Genomic DNA, 20,601 nt, shown 5'->3' with positions numbered 1-20,601 from the left:
TGTGCACCACTATTTCTCCTTAAGGTTAAGATGAGAGAAAAACATTAGTGAGTAGTGCAGCTATTGAGATTTTTTTTTTTTTTTTGGTCTGGGCTCTATCACTAATTGTCTTACTGTACAAGGCATAGACTTGGTAGAGACCTGATTAACCAAATCCTTAATTGATTGATACAGGGTGTATATGCCTATCAAGGTACCCTGCTTCACATATTAATTTTATCTGGCTAGAATACTTTGTGAAGAGTGTTGATTAGAAGTAGTAGTACTAGTTGTTGTAAATGTGTATAATAGGGAAATGATAAAATAAACTCTTTATATTTCCATCTGAATTTCAATTCCTATAGCAAATCCTTAACATCATTTGATGCATGGGAGTGATTTAGAGACAACATAACATGATAATGCAAAAAGAGAATTTTTGCTCATATCCTATATGGTTCAATATTAAAATAGAAGAGAGGGCTCACTGGAGATTGAAGGTCCTGGATTTCAAAGGAACTAACTTTGCCGAGATGGGGGAATTTCTCAAGGAACAGTTAGCGGGATGGGAACAGCTGAAGGATGTACAACAGCAATGGACAAGACTGAAAGGAGCTATATTAAAGGCAACTAACCTTTATGTTAGAGAATTACATAAAAGTAAGAGGAAAAGAAGGCCTCTCTGGTACTCGAATGTAGTAGCTGAAAAGGAAAGGGAAAGGAGGCTAGCCTTTGCTCGTTATAAGAAGACTCAGAAAGATGACAGGAGAGAATACCTAAATATGCGAAGAGAAGCTTGAAAAGCTATCAGGAAAGCGAAGCGGCAAATGGAGGAAAAGATATGTAAGTGACAAGAGGAAGTGCTATAATAGCATTGTAAGGCTCAAAGGTGAGGGAGAGAAATATGTGGAAGATAAGGATAAAGCTGAACTGCTTAACAATTATTTTAGCTCTGTGTTCACGAATGAAAAACCGGGGGGTAGCAGAAAACAAAGGCTAAAAGGGATGGATGTATGGTAGACCAAGACCTGTTTACGGAGAACTGTGTTCGTGAAGGGCTTGCCAAACTAAAAGTAGACAGAGCGATGGAGACCGATGGGGGATACACCCGAGGGTGCTTAAGGAACTCGGAGAAGTTCTGTCGGCTCCGCTGACGGACCTCTTCAGTGGTCCTGGTGGACTAGAGAAGGGCGGATGTGGTTCCTTTGCACAAGAGTGGAAGTAAGGAGGAGGTAGGGAATTACAGACCTGTTAGTCTGACCTTGGTGGTGAGTAAGCTAATGGAAGCACTTCTAAAGAGGAGGATTGTGACATTTCTTGAACTACATGGAATGCGGGACCCGAGGCAGCATGGCTTCACTAGTGGCAGGTTGTGTCAGACGAATCTGACTGTCTTCTTCAACTAGGTGACCAAACAGTTGGATGTGGGAGGGGCGCTTGATGTGGTATACTTGGATTTCAGCAAAGCCTTTGACACGGTTCCGTAGATAAATAAATTGAATGGCCTCGGTTTGCGGGACCTAGAGAAACTGATTGGGTAAAAAATTGCTTGAATGGTAGGAGACAGAGGGTGGTGGTAAATGGAGCGTGCTCTGAAGAAAAGGAGGTCGTCAGTGGAGTACTGCAGGGATCGGTCCTAGGGCCGGCTGTCTTTAACATCTTTGTGAGCGATATTGCGGAAGGGCTGTGTGGTAAGGTTTGTCTCTTTGCAGATGATACTAAACTCTGCAAAAGGAGAAAAAATTACAGTAGATACTGTTTACAACTTTGCTAAAAAGGCTATTCTTTGCCCAAAAAATGCACATGTTGACAAGATAAATGAGGCTGTTCTAAATATTTTAGAAGGTGAGACTATTACTTATTTAAGTTCGGACTCCATTCGTGACTCCAATGATGAGGAACATCAGTTATATCCTGTAGAATTCCTTCATGAACAAACTCCAACTGGCATGCCTTGCCATAAACTGCATTTAAAAATTGGAGCCATAATTATCCTACTCAGGAATTTAAATACCAAGTGAGGTTTATGTAACGGAACTCGCTTAATAGTGAAAGACTTGAAAACTAACCTCATTATTAGTCAAGTAATCACTGGGTCAACTACAGGGAGTACTGTTTTTATCCATGTATTGAACGTGGAGGAGTGGCCTAGTGGTTAGGGTGGTGGACTTTGGTCCTGGGGAACTGAGGAACTGAGTTCGATTCCCACTTCATGCACAGGCAGCTCCTTGTGACTCTGGGTAAGTTACTTAACCCTCCATTGCCCCAGGTACAAATAAGTACCTGTATACAATATGTAAGCCGCATTGAGCCTGCCATGAGTGGGAAAGCGCGGGGTACAAAAAAAAAAAAAAACTAACACCATATAACACTGACCTCCCACTTACATTACGTTGAAAACAATTTCCTATGAAATTGGCTTTTGCAATGACAAATTAACAAGTCACAAGGACAAACATTTGAAAAAGTTGGCATTTTTCCTCCCAGAACCAGTGTTTACACATGGGCAACTGTATGTAGCATTTTCAAGAGTTCGAAACTCTTCTGATGCAATTGTAAAAGTCATAGATGGTCCTGAACAAGGAAAGCTTTTCCCTCAATGTAACAAAGTTTTCACTAAAAATATTGTTTATAAAGAAATCTTGCAAATGTAAACAAGCATTGTATTTCTAATAAAAATTTTTAAATTTCTGCATACTCTTCAGCTTTTTGGAAATATACTATAAATAAAAATTAAAACCAAACACAAAGATTAAAAAAAAAAGAAAACAATCCACATGTCATACCTCTGGACCATTTTACTCATTATACACCCTTCCCAATTATTCTTTATCATCACAGCACATTCTTCCTAACAGTTCCCTTAAAAACATAATCGCCATTAGATGATAACCTTGCTAGCGCCCATTTCATTGGTTTGAGAAACGGACCTTTTTTACTAGTTTCATATATGTCATAGTTTGGATGAAATGAGATTGACAAGCTAGCTAAAGCTTTAAAAGTTATATGCATACTTCTTTTGTATTTTTCATATCTATGTTGTTACTTAGCATTTAATCAGATTATATCTATGCTCATTTTTTGAGTTACTGGTTTCCTTCAGCTAGAACTGTTTGCTGTTCTCTTCTTTACTGAGCCAAAAAATCTTCAGAATTACTATTTGCTCCTTTGCATTTCTAGCTCAATTGGAATTAGCCTTCCTGATGCTGTAGAGCCACGAGTTTTCATTCATAGCTTCTGGAGTTGTCTCAATCTATTTTAACATGCTGCTCCTCTGTGTAGCCCAGTTATTGCTGCAACAGTGTTCTGCCAGGAACCACAAAACATAATTCTCTTCAGAACCTTGTGTATGTGCTTCCTCAAGCTGGAAACTTAGTTTTATCTTTGTAACATAGCTGGGATTACCTTTTCCCTGTGGGGGGCTGGAACCCTGCCTCTGTAGCATCCCCAACAAGCTTGAGGAACAAAAGGCAGAAGCTGGATTCAAAACCAGATCACTCTCATACTAATGTTATTCTCTTCAAACTCTGTTGTGTTTGCTTAATTTCTATATCGTCTGCTCAGAGTGGAAATTTAATAGTGATTTTGTGAAAGTTGTTCTCTGGTTGGAAACTGTATTTGATATTGCAGTGAAATACTGTTATCAGCAGTGGTTTTCAACACATTCCTCGGGGACCACCTGGCCAGTCGGTTTTTCAGGATGTCCACAATGAATATGCACGAGAAAAATCTGCATTCACTGCCTTCTTGGTATGCAAATCTCTCTTATGCATAATTCTTGTGGATATCATGGAAACCTGACTGGCCAGGTGGTCCCTTAGGACTGGATTGAAAACCACTGTTACATAATACTTAGGAAACTTGCTTTAAGGTCCTGTATGTTCTTTCAGAGCAAAGCATGAAGTATCTGGGGAAACTGAAGTATTTCAGGGGGCCTCACTTGGAAAAACTCCAGATGGGTGAGTTTATACAATATCATTTAAACTGTAGGAGATCATATAATATAAACATAACCCATGTACTTCAGAAGCATTGGATCTTATTAGCTATGTTTTTGAAATATTGTTTTTTCATTATTTGAAAGTATGGGCCCTTTTAGAAAGGCATGGCAAGCCCACCATGTGCTATTTCCAGCACTCAAAAAACTTAATTTTTTTTAGTGCCTGGGGCGTACCCGGTGGTAATTGGGCAGCCCCTCGCGCTGTCCAGTTAGCGCGGGAGCCCTTACCACCTCCTAAATAAGTGGCGGTAAGGGCTCCTCTGAGAAATGGCTGCGCGGCAAGTGGTTAACTTACTGCATGACCATTTCCTTTAAAAAAAAAAAAGCCTTTTACTCACTGTGGTAAAAGGGGGCCTCAGCATGCGGCAAACCCGTGCACCAATGCCACCGCAGGGGTTCTTTTACCACAGCTTGGTAAAAGGACCCCTATATGAGTAATCTAGGAACTACTATGCTGATCTGGTGTCTGTTCGTATTTGATGTACAATTAGTTATTGTTATCTGGGGTTGCCCCTTTTCACAGATCTAGCCCTCCTTTCTGGATGACATTTAAGCAGGCTGCACCAGAGACATTGCATCATTCCACCTCTTTTTAAAAATGTTTCTATGCATTTCAAAAAGGTATATATTTCAAGAAAACTTGTAAAGAAAAGCAGTCCATAAGGGAAATAAAGTATTGTGAAATTATAAACAAGCAATTAAATCTATCAACCTTTCAGATTCATATGAGATCTGAAATAGGCAAGGGACCAAACAGAAAAATCTGGGAAAAAAATAATACATATATGTAATGTAAAGGTAAAGCTGAAAAATCTGAGGGGAGGAGGATACAAATAAACATCGTCCTAAGAACTGTAACCATAGTGTGACCCTTCCTCAACCAACTTAACGAGAATTGTCCACCAAAATCTTACCATCTAAACAAAAATTCTGTTAATCAGGTTCATAGAATAATGAAATTTAACACGTTTTCAAGAAAAACATAACAAATAAGTACCAAGAGAAACTGCCCTCTCCTCTTTATAGTATTTCTGAGTTGTCTTAGAGAGGTTAGGAAATACCCATATTTGGTTCTAAAGGAAAGAAGCATGTCTGTAATGAGATGTGTTTTATCCAGTTCCTAGTGCATTCAAGGTAGGGACCACTATTATAGTAGATCATGTCCTGCTATCTTCAAGGGAATTTTCCAGTAGTCCATGAGTTTTGAGGACTATCTTCCGAGAGTCTTCTTCTTTTCTACCATCTACCTTCTTTGTTGATGACAAATTAAAGGCCGTAGCAAGGACTGGTATAGATTCAGATAGAGCTTTAAAAATCTAACTGAAAGTAGCTCTTTACAATACTTTTTGGTGTAACCATTGGTGATCTGGGTAGTTTAGGATGGGAAGATTCAGTGGCGTTCCTAGTCTGGATGACACCCGGGGCGGATTGCAGATGCGCTCTCCCCCCCCCCCCCCCCGGTGCATGCCGCTGGGGGGGGGGGGGGGGGGGGAGGGGGTGCCGCGGTGCACGCCTGTCGGCTCCGAGTTCGCTAACTTCGCTCGTTCGCTGCAGCTCCCTCTGCCCCGGAACATGAAGTAACCTGTTCTGGGGCAGAGGGAGCTGCAGTGAACGAGCGAAGTTAGCGAATTCGGAGCCGACAGGTGCGCGCCGCGGTGCACCCGGGGCGGACCGCCCCCACCGCCCCCCCCCCTTTTGGTACACCACTGGGAAGATTACTTCTCTTTTACAGTGGATTTCACAGGTCTCATGCTTTCTTTGTGTGACTACTTGATCCTTAACCAGAGCAGTAACACAGTTCTGAATGTTCAATGAGAGCTGAACCCTCTCTCCTTAATCTCTTGTTCTGTTAATTTCTGGAACTGGGTCTTTAACTCATTGGTTACCCCTGATCCAAATGGGAAGATAAGAATCTTTTTAGGGAGGTAACCATGAGCTACAGAGAGTTTAGGGTCACAATTTGGGGCATAGACAAAATACCAAAAGCTGCACATACTTGCTACAGAGGCTGAAACTCCTGACTTAATCCAGAAACACCTCTTCTCTGCAAAATCTGGACTTCTCCACAAAAAAAAAATGTTGCAGGCATTACAGAACATGAAGTATCAGCTATCCAACTTATCCACAAGCAGACCCTTGTGCTCTCCGGGTCTGCCACATCGAGCTGCAAAACCAGCTCACAGACTCCAGAACACACAGGGCAAATGTATTCCTTGTGGCTGAGGGGAAATACCCATCCCTCTGTGGCCTCAGCACTCAAAACAGTTCCTTTCTCCAAGGCAGTCCCCTTAGCTGAACATCAAAGGAAGATGTTAAGCGTTGGTTGAGTCAGATAGGCAACCAGCATAGACTCTGGGGGCAAATTCCAAATCTTCCCCTTCTGTTTCACCCTGGCAGAAGCAAAATGAAATAAGTAAGAAGAAAAAACACAATTCACAATGATGACCCAAAGCTGTGTGCTGTGGCACTACACGATGTGATACCCGCAAGCGAGTCTTCTCCGGAGTAGCCCCCACACTCTGGAATGCATTGCCTGAAAGGCTTAACACAAGACTACCTCTACTTCAGGAAGCAGGTGAAAGCTTGGCTCTTCAACCAAGCCTTTAACGGAAGAAGTAACTAACTTGTTAGTCTCGCTCACATACACAAGGATTGACTCGGGCTGCACATACTGCAGCGGGACATGTTTATCCACTCCTACCCTAGCTGAGATAATATTTAACCATCTCTCTGACCTCACGTGCAACTTTCTTCAAATCAATTACCTTACTTTCTAATTCTTCCTACTTTCTTACTCATCTATATGTTACAACTTTGCCTTACCCTTCACTACCAGTTATAATGTTCTAGTACATATTGGTTTGTCATTGCAAGTAGTATACCATGCCATACTTTGTATTGTTGTTCGAATATTTTTACTGCTCTAATTGCCTGCTGCTTATGTTTGATCTATTCTTACTGTACACCACCTTGAGTGAATTCCTTCAAAAAGGCGGTAAATAAAGCCAAATAAATAAATAAATGGGGGATCCAGACTTGGATGTCCTATGTATTGGGGTGAGTTGGATCTGAGCGAACAGTAGAGATGCTGATGCGTAGGCCCAGAGAGGATAAGAATACAGCAGCTGCTACTGTTGCTACTGCGGTGGCCCCTGCTGGCCAAAAGGCAGTACTGTGTGTACACGTTGCAGGAGTTATTCCTCCTGCTAGAAAGGGTTCCTTGGGCAGAGGAGAAAATAGGTAATTTAAAAAGGCATTTATATTCTGTACCATACCCTTCTGAAGGGATCTAGCTGGCAGTGGAAGAAACCAAAAGAATGAAAAGGGAGTTGTTCCGTTAAAACCAAATAATTGTACAGTAAGCTACACTTGATGCAGAAATGCTGATAATTCATGAACTTTTCCTATATTAATGCCCATGTACTGAATTGAGCGTTCCCATGTGTGTATGACTGGAGTAGTATGTTTGCATGGTTTGACAAGACTTATCATAGACTAGGTTTTATATTTATTTTTATTAGAAAATGTTGTCTTTAAGAAGTGAAACATATTATAGAGCTGTATTTTATTACCTGCTTGTCTTTCTAAGTCAGGGTCTATCTACATACAAGGAGCTGTGTGCTTTGGCTAGTGACCTCAGCCAGCCAGACCTGATTTACAAGTTCATGAACCTGGCTAACCATCATGCCATGTGGAACTCTCGCAAGGTAACTCTATAGCCAATATTCCTACAAACATCTTGGTATCTTTGCAGTATCATTCAGAAATGTAGGACTTCCCTTCTAAAGGAGAGAGAATTCGGTATATAAGGACCAGTTTTCAAATAAGTGTAATATCATAAAAGAAAACAAAATTCTACAATTAATCAAAGTAAAATGTTACCACCTAATTTTGTTTTCACTTTATTTTGGAAAGTAAGATTCACCTTCATGTTTTATATTGCCATTGGTTATTTTAAGTAGTGACTGATAATCGACCATGTGGCACATCCAAAATGATCTGTTGGTTAGTCTTATTTCCAGTATCAACTGCCATGAGATTGATTGATATGTATATCACAGCTGCTGGATTGCAGATACATTATTAAGTGGCATAGGAGCTGGTGTAGTTGCCCTATCAGGGCAACCACTGCATCTACAAAGAAGACTGAGATCATATTCGACATACCCTGGCTTAGGAGTAAGGTTTGTTACTTTAAGGGGTGCCCCTTGTCCCCTTTGTTTTCCCTTGCCCTTGAACCCTTGGCTCAAGCTGTTAAGGAATCAGTGGGGATAAAAGGGATGACTGTTGGGAAGAGCACAAGATTATCTGCAGATGTGATACCTTCAGGGACAGGGAAATACCTAGTGTGCCTGAATGTAACTCACCTTGAGCTACTACTGAAAAAGGTGTGAGCAAAATCCAAATAAGTAAAATAAAAATAATTCTTTCAAGGCTCCAACTCACTTCACACCTGGAGAGTCAGAGTATATAGAGAATATAATCAAATTTCGGGGTAAAAATTGAATGAATCTACATCAATAATTATGCCACTACATTGGAGATCAACAAGATGCCCGCCACTTGTTCCCATTTTAATGGAAGCTTTATTCTATTAGCTAACTAGTGATTTAGGTGGATGGAGCAAAATAATTTAACTAGGGAATAGAATTAATTCCTTTACATAGCTTCCCGTTATTCCAGAACCTGTGGGATAGTTATGTCCATCAACCAGCAGGTGGAGATAGGTGGTAAGTCTGACTAAGGTTTGACTTGGAATCACTTGGAGAGCTGCAGGTTCTACTTGGTGCAGGGAAGGGATCCTGATTCATTGCTTGGGACATGTGCTGCGCTTGTGACAATCAGGGTGAATGGCGACTCCTGCAGAGGCAGTTAAGCGGTGTTCCCGCTGTGGTACCTGCCAGCTTGTGTCGGAGAGTTGGTGTGTGCAAGCCAGTAATCCTGTGGGATGCTGAGGAAACAGTTGGTGGTAGCACATCTTCGGATTTGGCGCAGCATACGAATATACCAGGGTTTTCTGGCTCTCCGGCAGTGCTGGTGCGCAGTTTGATGCAGGAGAGCACAGGAGTGGGTGCTACTTGTCAGGGCCGACTGACAGTGAGGAGCAGCTTCTGTCTGATCACACGAGGAGCACAGCCACCATTTTACAGCCTCAGGGCCCAACAGAGCATTGTACTGCATTGGGATCTTTGTTTTCTCCGGAGTTTATATTGTTCTTACACCAGGCCTATTTACTGAATCAGGGACAATCAGAGTTGCTGCAAGGTGCTTCAGTCCTTCTCCCTCTCCCCTGCACCCCACTGCTGCTCCTAAGAAATATTATTTAGACTTCCAGGAGTGGGCTGATGTGACTCTCTCTCCTTCTCTTTCCTTATCTGATGTTCTATCTTCGATCATGAAGGGGCTTTAGAGGTCCTTCTAAGGCCTTTTCGATGCATCCAGACATTAAGAACCTGATTACAGCAGATTAAGTCTCACCGGGAGTGGGAAGAGCCATGGCTTCTTCCCATTAGTTCTGGAGGAGAAAGATAAATTGCTGCTTCCCAGAGTGGACTACCTGATTATAGCAGTGACTAAAGACCACCTTGCTGGTGGAAGGAGGCATTGCCCTAAAAGGCCTAAAGGATAGGAAGCTAGAAGGCTCGCCGAAACAGGCCCTTGAAATAGCCTCTTTAGGCCTTCAAGTGACAGTGTGCAGCTCGTTTGTGGCAAGAACATGCTTGAAGTGGCATCCTCAGTTGGTCACACAAGACAGGCACCATAACGCCTAGCTGGAAGCAGGGTTGAACTACTTGGCGAATGCTATTTGACATGTTTCAGGTTGCAGCCCGCAGTATATCTTTGGCTGTCATGGCACATCGGCAACTCTGGTTGTGGCATTGGGCAGCGGGTGCAGCATCAAAGGCACAGTTAAACAGTCCTTTCGAGACAATTGGCTGTTTGGAGACGATCTCAGTAACTTGGTGAAAGAACTGGGAGAAACTAAACCACAGCGGTTGCCGGTGAATAAACTGAAAGCCTCAGGTAGTCCATCTTCGGGGGCTCTCGATATTGATTTCGAGACAGCAGACGGTATTGACCTGGTTGTCCAACAAATATGGTCAGAACTCCCACTTTCAGGCAAAGGCAGGCGAGGTTCAAGCCACTCTAGGTTTCTTTGTGGCGCTCCAGGCCATTGTTCCAGTTCCCCAGGCCAAACAGGGACAAGGCAGATACTCGCCTACTTCATTGTCCCAAAGAAGGAAGGCACCTTTCATCCAGTCTTAGATCTCATCCACTGCCTTAGAGTGTCCCGCTTTCACATGGAGACAATAAGAACAGTGATAACCTCAGTTCAGTTGGGAGAAGTTCTCACTGCCCCCAGTCTCAATGAGGTGTACTTGCATATACCCACACAGCCACCACATCGGAGGTTTCTGCATTTTGTGGTGCTGGGCCATTACTTTCAGTTCAGGGCTTTGCTCTTCATCTCGCCATGACTCCCAAGAACATTTACCAAGGTTATGGTGGTGGTGGTGGCCTTCCTTTGGCACTAGGAAATCAGAGTTCACCTGTATCTTGACGACTGCTTATTCATGCATTGTCCTATTCAGACAGAGTGGCTGTGATGAACAAAGTTGTCTGTCTTCTGCAGTCATTGGATTGGGTGATCAATTTCAAGAAGAGCAGACTAATTCCATCGCAGACACTGTAGTATATGGGTGTTCTATTCGACACAGCATGGGAGAGGATCTTCCTCACAGAGCACAGGAGGTCAAAGCTGTTTCAACAGATTTGTCTGCTCCTCAGTCAAGTCAGGCCCAGGATCTGGGACTACATCCAGGTTCCGGGGTCAATGATGGCACGGTTCTCCCTGCACACGGTTCTTTCCTTTCTTCCGAAAGTGGTATCGGTATTTCATCTCAATCAATCTGTGGACCTTCTGTTCTTTCATAAGAGAGGACAAAGAGGTTCAGTATTCTTCCTTGAAAGCTTCTTGATGTGCATACAGTCCTCAGATATCTGGATGTCATGAATGAGTTTCGCAAATCGGACAGACTGTGTTTTGTGGTGAATAGAGACTTGGCCTCATGGCTTCCAAGCCCACAATTGCTAGATGGCTGAAGGAGACTATAGCGTCAGCTTATTTACTTATGGGGAAGCAGGCTCCTCAGGCCTTGCGGGCTCATTCTGAGGCATACAGTGACATCTTGGACGACAGATACTACCTTACTGTCTCTGGTGGATATTTGCAAGGCAGTGATGTGGTCGACACTGCATACTTTCGCCAAGACTTCAGGGTGGACGTTGCAGTGTGCTTTGAAGCCGGTTATGTGGTTTCAGTCCTCAGGGTGGCAGTGCCAAGATCCCACCCACTCTGTGGATTGCTTTTGATCATCCCACAGATTCTGGAATAGTGGGAAGCTACATAATGGAAGGAGAAATTAGGTCTCGCCTGATAATTTTCTTTCCATTAATCCTTCCCACTATTTCAGAGCCCGTCCAAGGTTTCTGAGATGTTTAGTTGGTGCGAAGTAATAGGTCAAATAATGACACTCACCTTGCATAATGTGTCCTGCATATCTCTTGTTCTCTACAAATTATCCAAAGATGAGAGAGGTCCACACGTGTTTGCTCGTCTGGTTAGTGTTAGGTTAGCAAGTTGTATCAGGTTGTTGCGATTATTCTTGAGTTTCTCCTTACTGCTTGTCTACGTAAATACTGAGGAGCTGGACTGGATGCCTAGAAAAGCCTATCAAAGTATAAGCTGAGTTAACAGTTTTCTCCCCAAAAGAGGGGGGGGGGGGGACTGTTAATTCGAGTATAAGCTGAGGGGTTTATATTCAAGTATACTGGTAATCTTTCCTCCCCTGTAGTGTCCCTTTCCCTTTTTTCCTTTGGTGTGCAGCATTTTTCCCTCTTCCTGCTCTCTCCAACCAGTGACTCCCTTTTACCCCTCCTCCTTCGCACGACCATCCTTTTCTCTTGCTTCCCCCCCCTCCCCCAAACTGACCAGCATCTTACCATTCTCTACTGACATTTGCTGCTGTCACTAACACAGAACTGGGGCCTTGAGCATGCTCAGATGCTCAGAGAGGGTGGGAGCCAGAACTCAAGGCTCCACTTCCATGGATGGCAGCAGAAGTCAGGAGGGAGCAGTAAGCAATGCCTGTCAGTGTGGTTGGGGGGGGGGGGGAGGAGCAAGAAAGAAGTACTGGTCACCGCAGGGGAAGGAGGGAAGCACAGAAATGTTTTCTGACTCGACTATAAGCTTTTTTTGGGCCCAAAAATCTTGGCTTATAATCAAGTATATGTGGTATGTCTCGGCTCAGTTTTCTGTCTTCACCTGCTGGTTGATGGACACAACTATCTCACAGGTTCTGGAATAGTGGAAAGGATTAATGGAAAGAAAATGATCAGGTAAGACCTAATTTCTCCTTGCTCCAAATAATGTACTTTATTCACAGTAACAAGAAACATTTTCTGCGAGAGCTTTCTCAATTATGATTTTTTTTTATTTTGGAGAGGCTGTGGGGCTAAAAGTACATTTAGACAATATTTAGACATGTCTGGTGGGAGGGTGGGAGTGCGAGAGTATTGGACTACTTTGATAAGTGGTGAGAGAAGAAGTTTACAAAGTCACTGGGAGCACTGTCCCAGGGGCAGTTTCTCCAAAAAGGTTAGTTTTGCACATGCTATGACAGGAATGAACCTCACTCCTAAGCCAGGCATGTGGAGCATGATTTCAGTCTCTCAAGTTTACTATTAATGCTCGCCATAATAACATATAGTAACATAGTAAATGATGGCAGATGAAGACCTGTACAGTCCATCCAGTCTGCCCAGCAAGATAAACTCATTTTACATGGTATGTGATACATTATACCCGAGTTTGATTTGTCCTTGCCTTTCTCAGTACTTGCATTGTGCCAGAGAGAACGGCTTAAGATGTAACATTTATAGGCAACTTATCCAGGTGTGCTTGGAAGTTCTTTTTATTCAAGCCTGTAGCACCCAACACGATGGGAAATATTTCTCTATCTTTCTGCCACATTTTCTTAGTCTTGGCCTGAATTTGTTGGTACTTGAGGATCTCCCCTCTCTCCATGCGACTCACCGCATCTGACACATCTATAATCGATGCTATTGTTTTTCTCTTTTAGTACTATATCTTGTTTTCTGGCATCCAGCTTTTTATCAGTTGGGATGGGGATGTCCCAGGTGAACATAACTTCTTCGTTTTGCTCAATTATGTTAGGGTCATGATCCCAGTGCTTTTCTGGCGCACTGATGTTGTAATGCTTAGAGTTTCAAAGAATGTGACTTGCCAACTTGTTGTGCCTTTCTGTATAAAAAAAGTTTCCACCATCAGCACTTCACAGCCAGCCACGAGATGAGTAACTGTTTGTCTTACAGAATCTATAGTTGTCTGTTGCACCATTTTTTTCAATGCTTGCTGTAAACCATCTTGTCTATAATCTGCAAGCATTGAAAAAACTAGTGCAACAGACATTATTATTATTATGTAGTATTAGATTCTTTATATCTGTAGAATCTGTAAGGAAGTGCAGCTAGCCATGAGAAGTATCTGTTTGTAGCTAAGTGTGGATGGTAGAAAATATTTATATAGAAAGGCACAACAAGATGGCACGTCTCATTCATTGAAAACCTCTGTAAGCATTACCCTCCCCTATGAAAAGTCACTTGTGTTTTTGTGGGAGTCCCCAAGATGTTAACACTGAATAATAGAGCCTGCAGAAGCATTTGATGTTAGCCAGGAGTTGGAAATGAGAGCAGCCACCAAAGATGGACGAGTAGTGAGAAAAGATGAGACATATTTGGAAAGGTATGTGGCTTGTGGCAATGTTGAAAGGATGGAAATTGGCTTTTCACAAATTGTGGGAACCTTAAGCTAAATACTGTAAATAAGGCATTTTGATGAGTGATGATGGTGAAGGAAAGCGTCCCTAATTCTATTATTACTGATGAGGGACATGTAGTCATTATTAGTAAATGGATGCCACAGTTCCCTACTCCTAGAAATTACAAAGGCAACGATTTGTGGGATATGGAGCCTCAAGCATGCATATGCAGTGAAAAGTTGAAAGTTAAAGATTATTTTTTATTTTTTTTTATTTTTTTTAAACTTACTCATTTTGTTATATTGAACCTAATTTCTTTTCCTTCTTTGGATGTATCACTCATATGTAAAGAGGAGATCACAAAGAGCTTCCAGAGGAGCCACTTCCTTTTTAGAATTGATCTAGATTCGGATGATCGTGTTAACAAATCAAGAAGTGTGGAAGTACTGTACTCTCTCAGATTATGTCTCAGGTTATGTAATGGAAAGAAAGTAAAGAATTAAGTTACAAAAATAATTTTCTCTTATTTTCAGGGAGCAGCTTTTGGCTTTAATGTGATTGCATCAAAGGCTGGAGAACAGCTTGCCCCCTTCCTGCCGCAGTTGCTGCCACGACTCTATCGCTACCAGTTTGATCCTAATATTGGGATTCGACAGGCCATGACTAGTATCTGGAATGCACTGGTGACAGACAAAACAGTAGTAAGTGTCTTGAATGGGAGGAAGGGCAGTGTGATGTTTGAAGAGATGGCTAGCATTGAAAATTGACCAACCTTGATAGGAATACAAGATCAGTTGTTTGCTGCAGATGTATAGGGGAAAGAGTGAGTGTTATTTGCAGCATCAAGTGTTAGGCCCACAACTGATTAGCTGCATGTCCTTATGTACTTTCTCAAGTGACAGCCCGACAAGTAAAAAAAAAAAATTGAACATTCTTTTCCACACGAAAGTTCTCTCAATAGTTTTTGCAAGAATCCCAGAATGAGATCATAAATAGTTTTTTTCAACAAGTACTCATATACTGAGGATTTCCTTTTTTTAATAGTATACTAGTAATGTTGGTATGGATGAATGTAGCAGCTTATACTTTGTTTTGCAGGGAATTTTAAGGCTAAATTCATTTTATTAGAGCCTATTTTTTGGTCAGGTGAGAGAGAGGGACTTAAATATCCCATGAAGGATGTAGTTTAGCATTATCGACTAATGAACGTTTTTTTCAAAATTACAATATGAAATGACTGAACTAGGAAAAATATGTACCAAAACTGTGTTGTAATAATTGTAAATAAATACATCTTTCCTTATCCTGCTAGATCAGTTCAGACTAGTGAATTATGTCCCCTTACTAGCAGATGGAGCCCCCCCCCCCCCCACAAGAAAAAACCCTGAAGATTCTAACGTAATCACCAGTATAAAAAGTGTTGCATCCAGGCTCCTGTCAATATTTCTCTGCTTCCTTATACTCCGCATCGCATTGTAAAAATGTTCCGAACAGGCTCCGCTAAATGCTGGCGGCATTGTGATGAAACGGGTGATATGTTCCACATCTGGTGGTCCTTGTAAACATGCTCAGGCATACTGGGCACAGACTTTGCAATTTCTATCTGAGGTAACAGGGGTGACCTATCCAATGAAAATGGACCATTGTTTACTGCACTTCAAACCCAAGGGAGTTCAGAACCCAATACACCAATTTGCTGGACAAGTGTTCATGGCCAGCAAGCTGGTTCTGGCAGCAGCTTGGAAGCAACCATTGCTTCCAAGCCTTCAGAGAGTCCTGCAGAAACTAGACTACCTATGCTTGATGTCAAAACTTACTGCACTGTGAACCGGCCGACTGATACAACATCAAAAAATTTGGAAACCCTATGAACAATGGCAATCCTCACAGCGCACCTCTGGACAGTAAAGACTAAAATGCAGTGTTGTGAAAGGTAGATTTGATAAGATACTGAAAGGGGAAGGGAGGGGGAGGGGGGATGAAATAAGCATGACGGGGTTGACTGGAAGGAACCTGTTATGGCAGTTATTGGTTAATAATTTTGCTGTATTAGAACTGTTTTCCTTACTGTCGAGTGTGTACATGAAAATAGTAAAATAAATAGTTTAAAAAAATATTTCTCTGCTTCCAGCAGATGTTGCAGGTTGCACTGGTGTAGCGGGATATTTGTGCTGACTCCCTTGGAGATGCGCTATGGTCTATGTCCGGTGATTGAGGCTAGCTGGTATAGGCTTCCAGGAGTCTAATTATGATCCTTCTCGTAGTTGTGTCTGGAGGGGTGTGCTGCCCCTTTGTAGTCCTGAGCCTTGGCCAAAGGGCTTTCACTCAGTGAGGCTATCTGGCATAGCTTCTTATGGAGCATTGCCAGAGGGGGGGGGGGGGGGGGGGGGGGGGGTACTACCGTCCCTTCTTCCCTCTGCAGAATTTAAAAAAATGTATTTTTGTGCTCCCCTAACTTTATTCCCATGCTAACAAAGTAAAGATACTAACAAAAAAAAAAAGAATTTGTCTCACAGGTCAGGCAGAGTGATTTAGTTACAGCAGCAAAACTGTCTCTGCCTAAACAAAAACCAGGTAATTTCCCATCCCTCTTGCAGTATAATGGGAGAGTGCCCAAATTAGCAGTTATTTTAGAGGCCTTTTATAAAAAAATGTTTTGTGTTTTTTCTTTTTTACCTGTAACTAGAGCCATCTTAGTTTCAGGGCCAGTATGCTAGGGAGGCCTATGGAACTTTGTAAGTCTAAGTGCTTTGAAAATACACCTCTTTATGTTCTATCTGGGTTTCAGGCCTCTGCGTTTTGTTGGGGCATCTGTCCTGAGTGCCTCAGGTTCTGACTGGGTCTCAGGATCCTCTTGAGAAGCCTTCTGGTCATAGTAAGTTTCTTCCGTGAGCACATACAAAGGGCATTACTTTCATGGGGCTAAGAGTGGGGAGTGGTGCCTTCTTTCCATTCACTGCTCCAAAGTTTTCTCAGTGAAGGTCTGTGGGTCCTCTCTGCAAAAATACAGGCGGAGAGGCAAATTCTGTGTCTTTTGGGAATAGACCCTTATCACCTTGGATCACTGGGTTTTGGAGGTGATTCACAACAGTTACACTCTTGAGTTCACACATCCCATCTCAGATGCTTTCATGGTGTCCTGCTGCAGGTTGAATCTTAAGCATAGAAGGGTGTCTTGGTACCAAATAAACACTGTATTAAATTTGAAAGATAATGCCCTAAAATCCTCATCACATTCATTCGATTGCTTACTAGATGGGGCCTTTTTACTTAAAATTTCCCAATAATGACAAACTTGCAAAAAATGAAAGAAGTGGGAATTGGGAAATTGCCACTTTCGTTTAATGATCTCAGACATGAGAAAAAAACCCCTCCGCAGGCAGCAGGAGATCACCCAAAGTGGCATAGCCAAGCTGTTCCCAAGATTTTAATCTAGAATCCTCAACCCCAGCCGGGAAATCAGGATTACCAGTGAGCGAGAAAAAGGGAGAAATTTTGGAGGATAAATGACAAAGGGACTGCCACTAACCTCATGCCCTGTGGAAGGAGTACAGTAAACCCCAGATGCTATCCATGCCCCATTTATGTGACACGTGGAGCAGCGTAAGAAAGTTCCAGGGTCCCATAAGTATCCCCGAGATATCACTAGGGGCGTATTGCATCGTCCCACGCATAATTCTCTGATCTAGCGCACCAGCACTGCTACATTATACAGACAAAGATTAGGGGCACCAATTCCTCCTCTGTGTTTATCCAGTATAGCTCAACCTAGGACCCTTACCCCTCCGTAAAAACGTTTGTAAAATTCCTTTATAAAACTGCTTCTCCTTCTGAAGCACCCAAAAGGGTGCCATTTGTACGGGATACAACATTTTTGGCAGCATCACCATTCTGAAAAGCGCACAATAATGAAAGTGGAAGATCCTTCCTGCGCTCATAAAGAACCTTTAATTTTTTTTGAATGGGAGATGGACATTAAGGTGATACATATGTCTCGGATCTGGATTGATCTGTATGCCCAAATAATGCATGCCACCTGTAGCTCCTCTCAAGGGTATCACAAGAGCCCCCATGTTCAACCCCCCCCCCCAAATATTCTGATTTAGCATAATTAATTTGGAGACCAGAGAAACTCCCAAACGATTAGGAATTGGTTATTGGACAGAAAACAGGGTAGGGTTAAATGGTCATTCTCTCAATGGAGGAGGGTGAACAGTGGAGTGCCTCAGGGATCTGTACTGGGACCGATGCTATTTAACATATTTATAAATGATAAGGAAATTGAAACGACGAGTGAGGTGCTCAGATTTGCAGGTGGTTAAAAGCTTCATATCTTGGTTTATAAGAGAGATGGGGTGGTATGACTCCACCCGCTATAGGTCCCTCCCCGGTTTAGGGAACAGAAGCATATGAGCCCCCCTTCTCATCTGAAGCTGTTCCTGATATGTTTGTCCAAAAACAAAAACCACTAATTGGGAATACACAGATATTAACAATAGAAAATCCCCAAGTGTAAAAAAAAATATGATGTAACACCTCACAACATTAGAAATATGTACATAAGTGTGTACGTGAAAAGACAGTACTCTCTTGTCTAAGGCTTCATAAGGCTATGAGCCGTCCCTTACACTCTCATTTGATGTCCAAGTACATCCTTGCTTAAAATGTCAGTGTAAATGTGAGCAGTTCAACAAAATAATGAACTTAACATACATCCAATACTAAATAGCAATGGTGTCCCCAAATAAATAAAAAGACTCCAAAAAGTAATAACAATGATCCAAAACAGAAAGTCACAGCCACTTTAAATAGTACTTATCTGGAACTCTAATAATTGGTAGCAAAATAACTTTCCATCCACTGGCTCTACAGAGCTTTGTTTCAAAATCTTCTTCAGGAACCCCGGCATCAAGATGAGTAAAACGTAGACTGCAACTGGAGTCAAATGTCTTTCAAGATGGAGCAGAGGACAAAGGGGAACGCCAACTCAATTTCCTGTGGAATCAGATATACCCAATGAATGACATCAAAAATTGAAAAAGCTTTATAGACACATAAATCAGACCGATCAAGAAATGCTGTTCCATTCAATACATTCATTCAAAATGTTAGGTTGTATAGCCTTCAATTCAAAGATCCAACATCGTTCCTTCAACAACAGATGATGTCCCTTATCTCCTAAAAAAGTCACAAGAATTTGTTTAATAATGAACCACTGGAGACTAGAAAAATCATGTTGGGAAGAAAGACAGTGTCATCATGGGAGTGTATAATGCTATGGTCCCCAAAATTTAAGGCCATAGGCCAGGAACTAAGAAGATTAGCCAAGGACCAAGGTCTGCAGCATCCACCTATGAAAAGGTGCAAAAAGATGATATGTCAAGCAGCAGTGCCCAGCTCCAATGAGACCATAAACGCTACCAAATCACAAGAAAACTGTAATCCATACAGTATATCAACAGCAGCATTCTGCCTTTAAGGGGCAGGATTCATGTGCTCCTCTTCTGCTCCCAGAGTCCGCATGAAAGTTTTCAGGTCTTGCACAGTATCACAGCTCTTCACAGCACCATTATAGAAGATCTTAACCCGAAAAGGGTATTGAATCAAAAAGCGGATTTCCTTGTTAACCAGTTGTGAGTGGTAGGGTGCCACTGTCCAGCGATGGGCAGACACCTGCACTGAAGAGTCCTCAAACAGCAGTCCTTCTGGCCTCATAGCTCCAAAGGCTGCACTGCCCGTTAGGCCTACAAGATGGCAGCTTATCAGCGTAGTTGAGAAAATGCTTGATTACCACTTGAGGACTACCTCCCTCCTGCAATTTTGGGCCAAGCCAGTGTGTCTGCTTCACCAAGAAGTTAGTGCGACTCCCCAGTAAGCCCAGTTTTTCTGGGAGATCTTTTTCAAAAATGCTCGATAAGTCCTTATCTGCAACAGCTTCAGGGAGGCCTACTAACTGCAGATTATTTCTGTGGCAACAATTTTCTTATTCATCTAAACGATCCTCCAGCTTAGTACAGTGGTGTTGCATGGCTGTCAGCTGCCCTACAGATCCGTCATGTCCATCTCTTGCTCAGTAATTCTCTATTCTACCACTTTGATCTTCCCCGTCTGAGTTGTTAGTTTCACTTTATCTTCCAGAATAGCCTTAACACACTGGGTAAGATGGTGGGTCACCTAATGAGAACTGGCTGCTTCTTGTCCGTTGCCATCTTGGAATCAGCTACATGCGGCTTGTCAGCCAGACGTTTCCGCAATCTGATACAAATCTGCCAAAATGCACCTAAGAGTCAAAGGGAGAAGTAGCCATATTTACTAGAAAAGATCTGCTGTAGGAATGCAGATAATAAATTAGATGAGAAGAGTAAGGAAGCAAGCCCCTGTGGAGTAGGTCATGCTCGTGCTCTGGTCATCACGTGGTCTGAGTATAAAAGTTGTATCAAGATAATATGCTGCTCTCTTTTTAGCAGTTAAAAGGTATTTTTGGCTTGCCCTCCACTGAGTGTTATGTTTATTTGTAGATTCATCACCTTCATAGTTGAGCAGTGGGGGGTTGGCTTGGGGGGAAAGCTGACTCAAGTGGAAGAAATGATGATGAAAGGTAATTCCCAGTGTAAGCTAATCTCCAAATTGTATTTGGCATTACTGGGGGGTCATGGGAAAAAAGATTCTTATATTATGCAGTGGGAGAAAGACCTGGGTGAAATCCTGACTAGCAAGGAGTGTTTGGGCATTGATCAGAATACCTTTAAGATTTCCATCTTGGTGAATTTGGTGGAGCAG

The 20,601-nt window shown here is 42.3% G+C and overlaps 1 protein-coding gene across 2 annotated transcripts in view; it reads left to right on the top strand.

Moving 5' to 3' along the window:
* Positions 1-20,601, top strand: part of ECPAS (Ecm29 proteasome adaptor and scaffold) — a 318,939-nt gene that overhangs the window by 230,590 nt on the left and 67,748 nt on the right. For both annotated transcript variants that reach the window (XM_030193760.1, XM_030193758.1), the window contains exons 28-30: positions 3,870-3,938; positions 7,569-7,686; positions 14,355-14,522. In XM_030193760.1, coding sequence (XP_030049620.1) covers positions 3,870-3,938; positions 7,569-7,686; positions 14,355-14,522 — 355 coding nt within the window. The remainder of the gene's footprint in view (positions 1-3,869; positions 3,939-7,568; positions 7,687-14,354; positions 14,523-20,601) is intronic.

This window comes from Microcaecilia unicolor, chromosome 2 (assembly GCF_901765095.1).
Source record: "Microcaecilia unicolor chromosome 2, aMicUni1.1, whole genome shotgun sequence".
In the NCBI taxonomy this organism is placed as follows: domain Eukaryota; kingdom Metazoa; phylum Chordata; class Amphibia; order Gymnophiona; family Siphonopidae; genus Microcaecilia; species Microcaecilia unicolor.
This window is presented reverse-complemented; position numbering and strand designations above follow the sequence as displayed.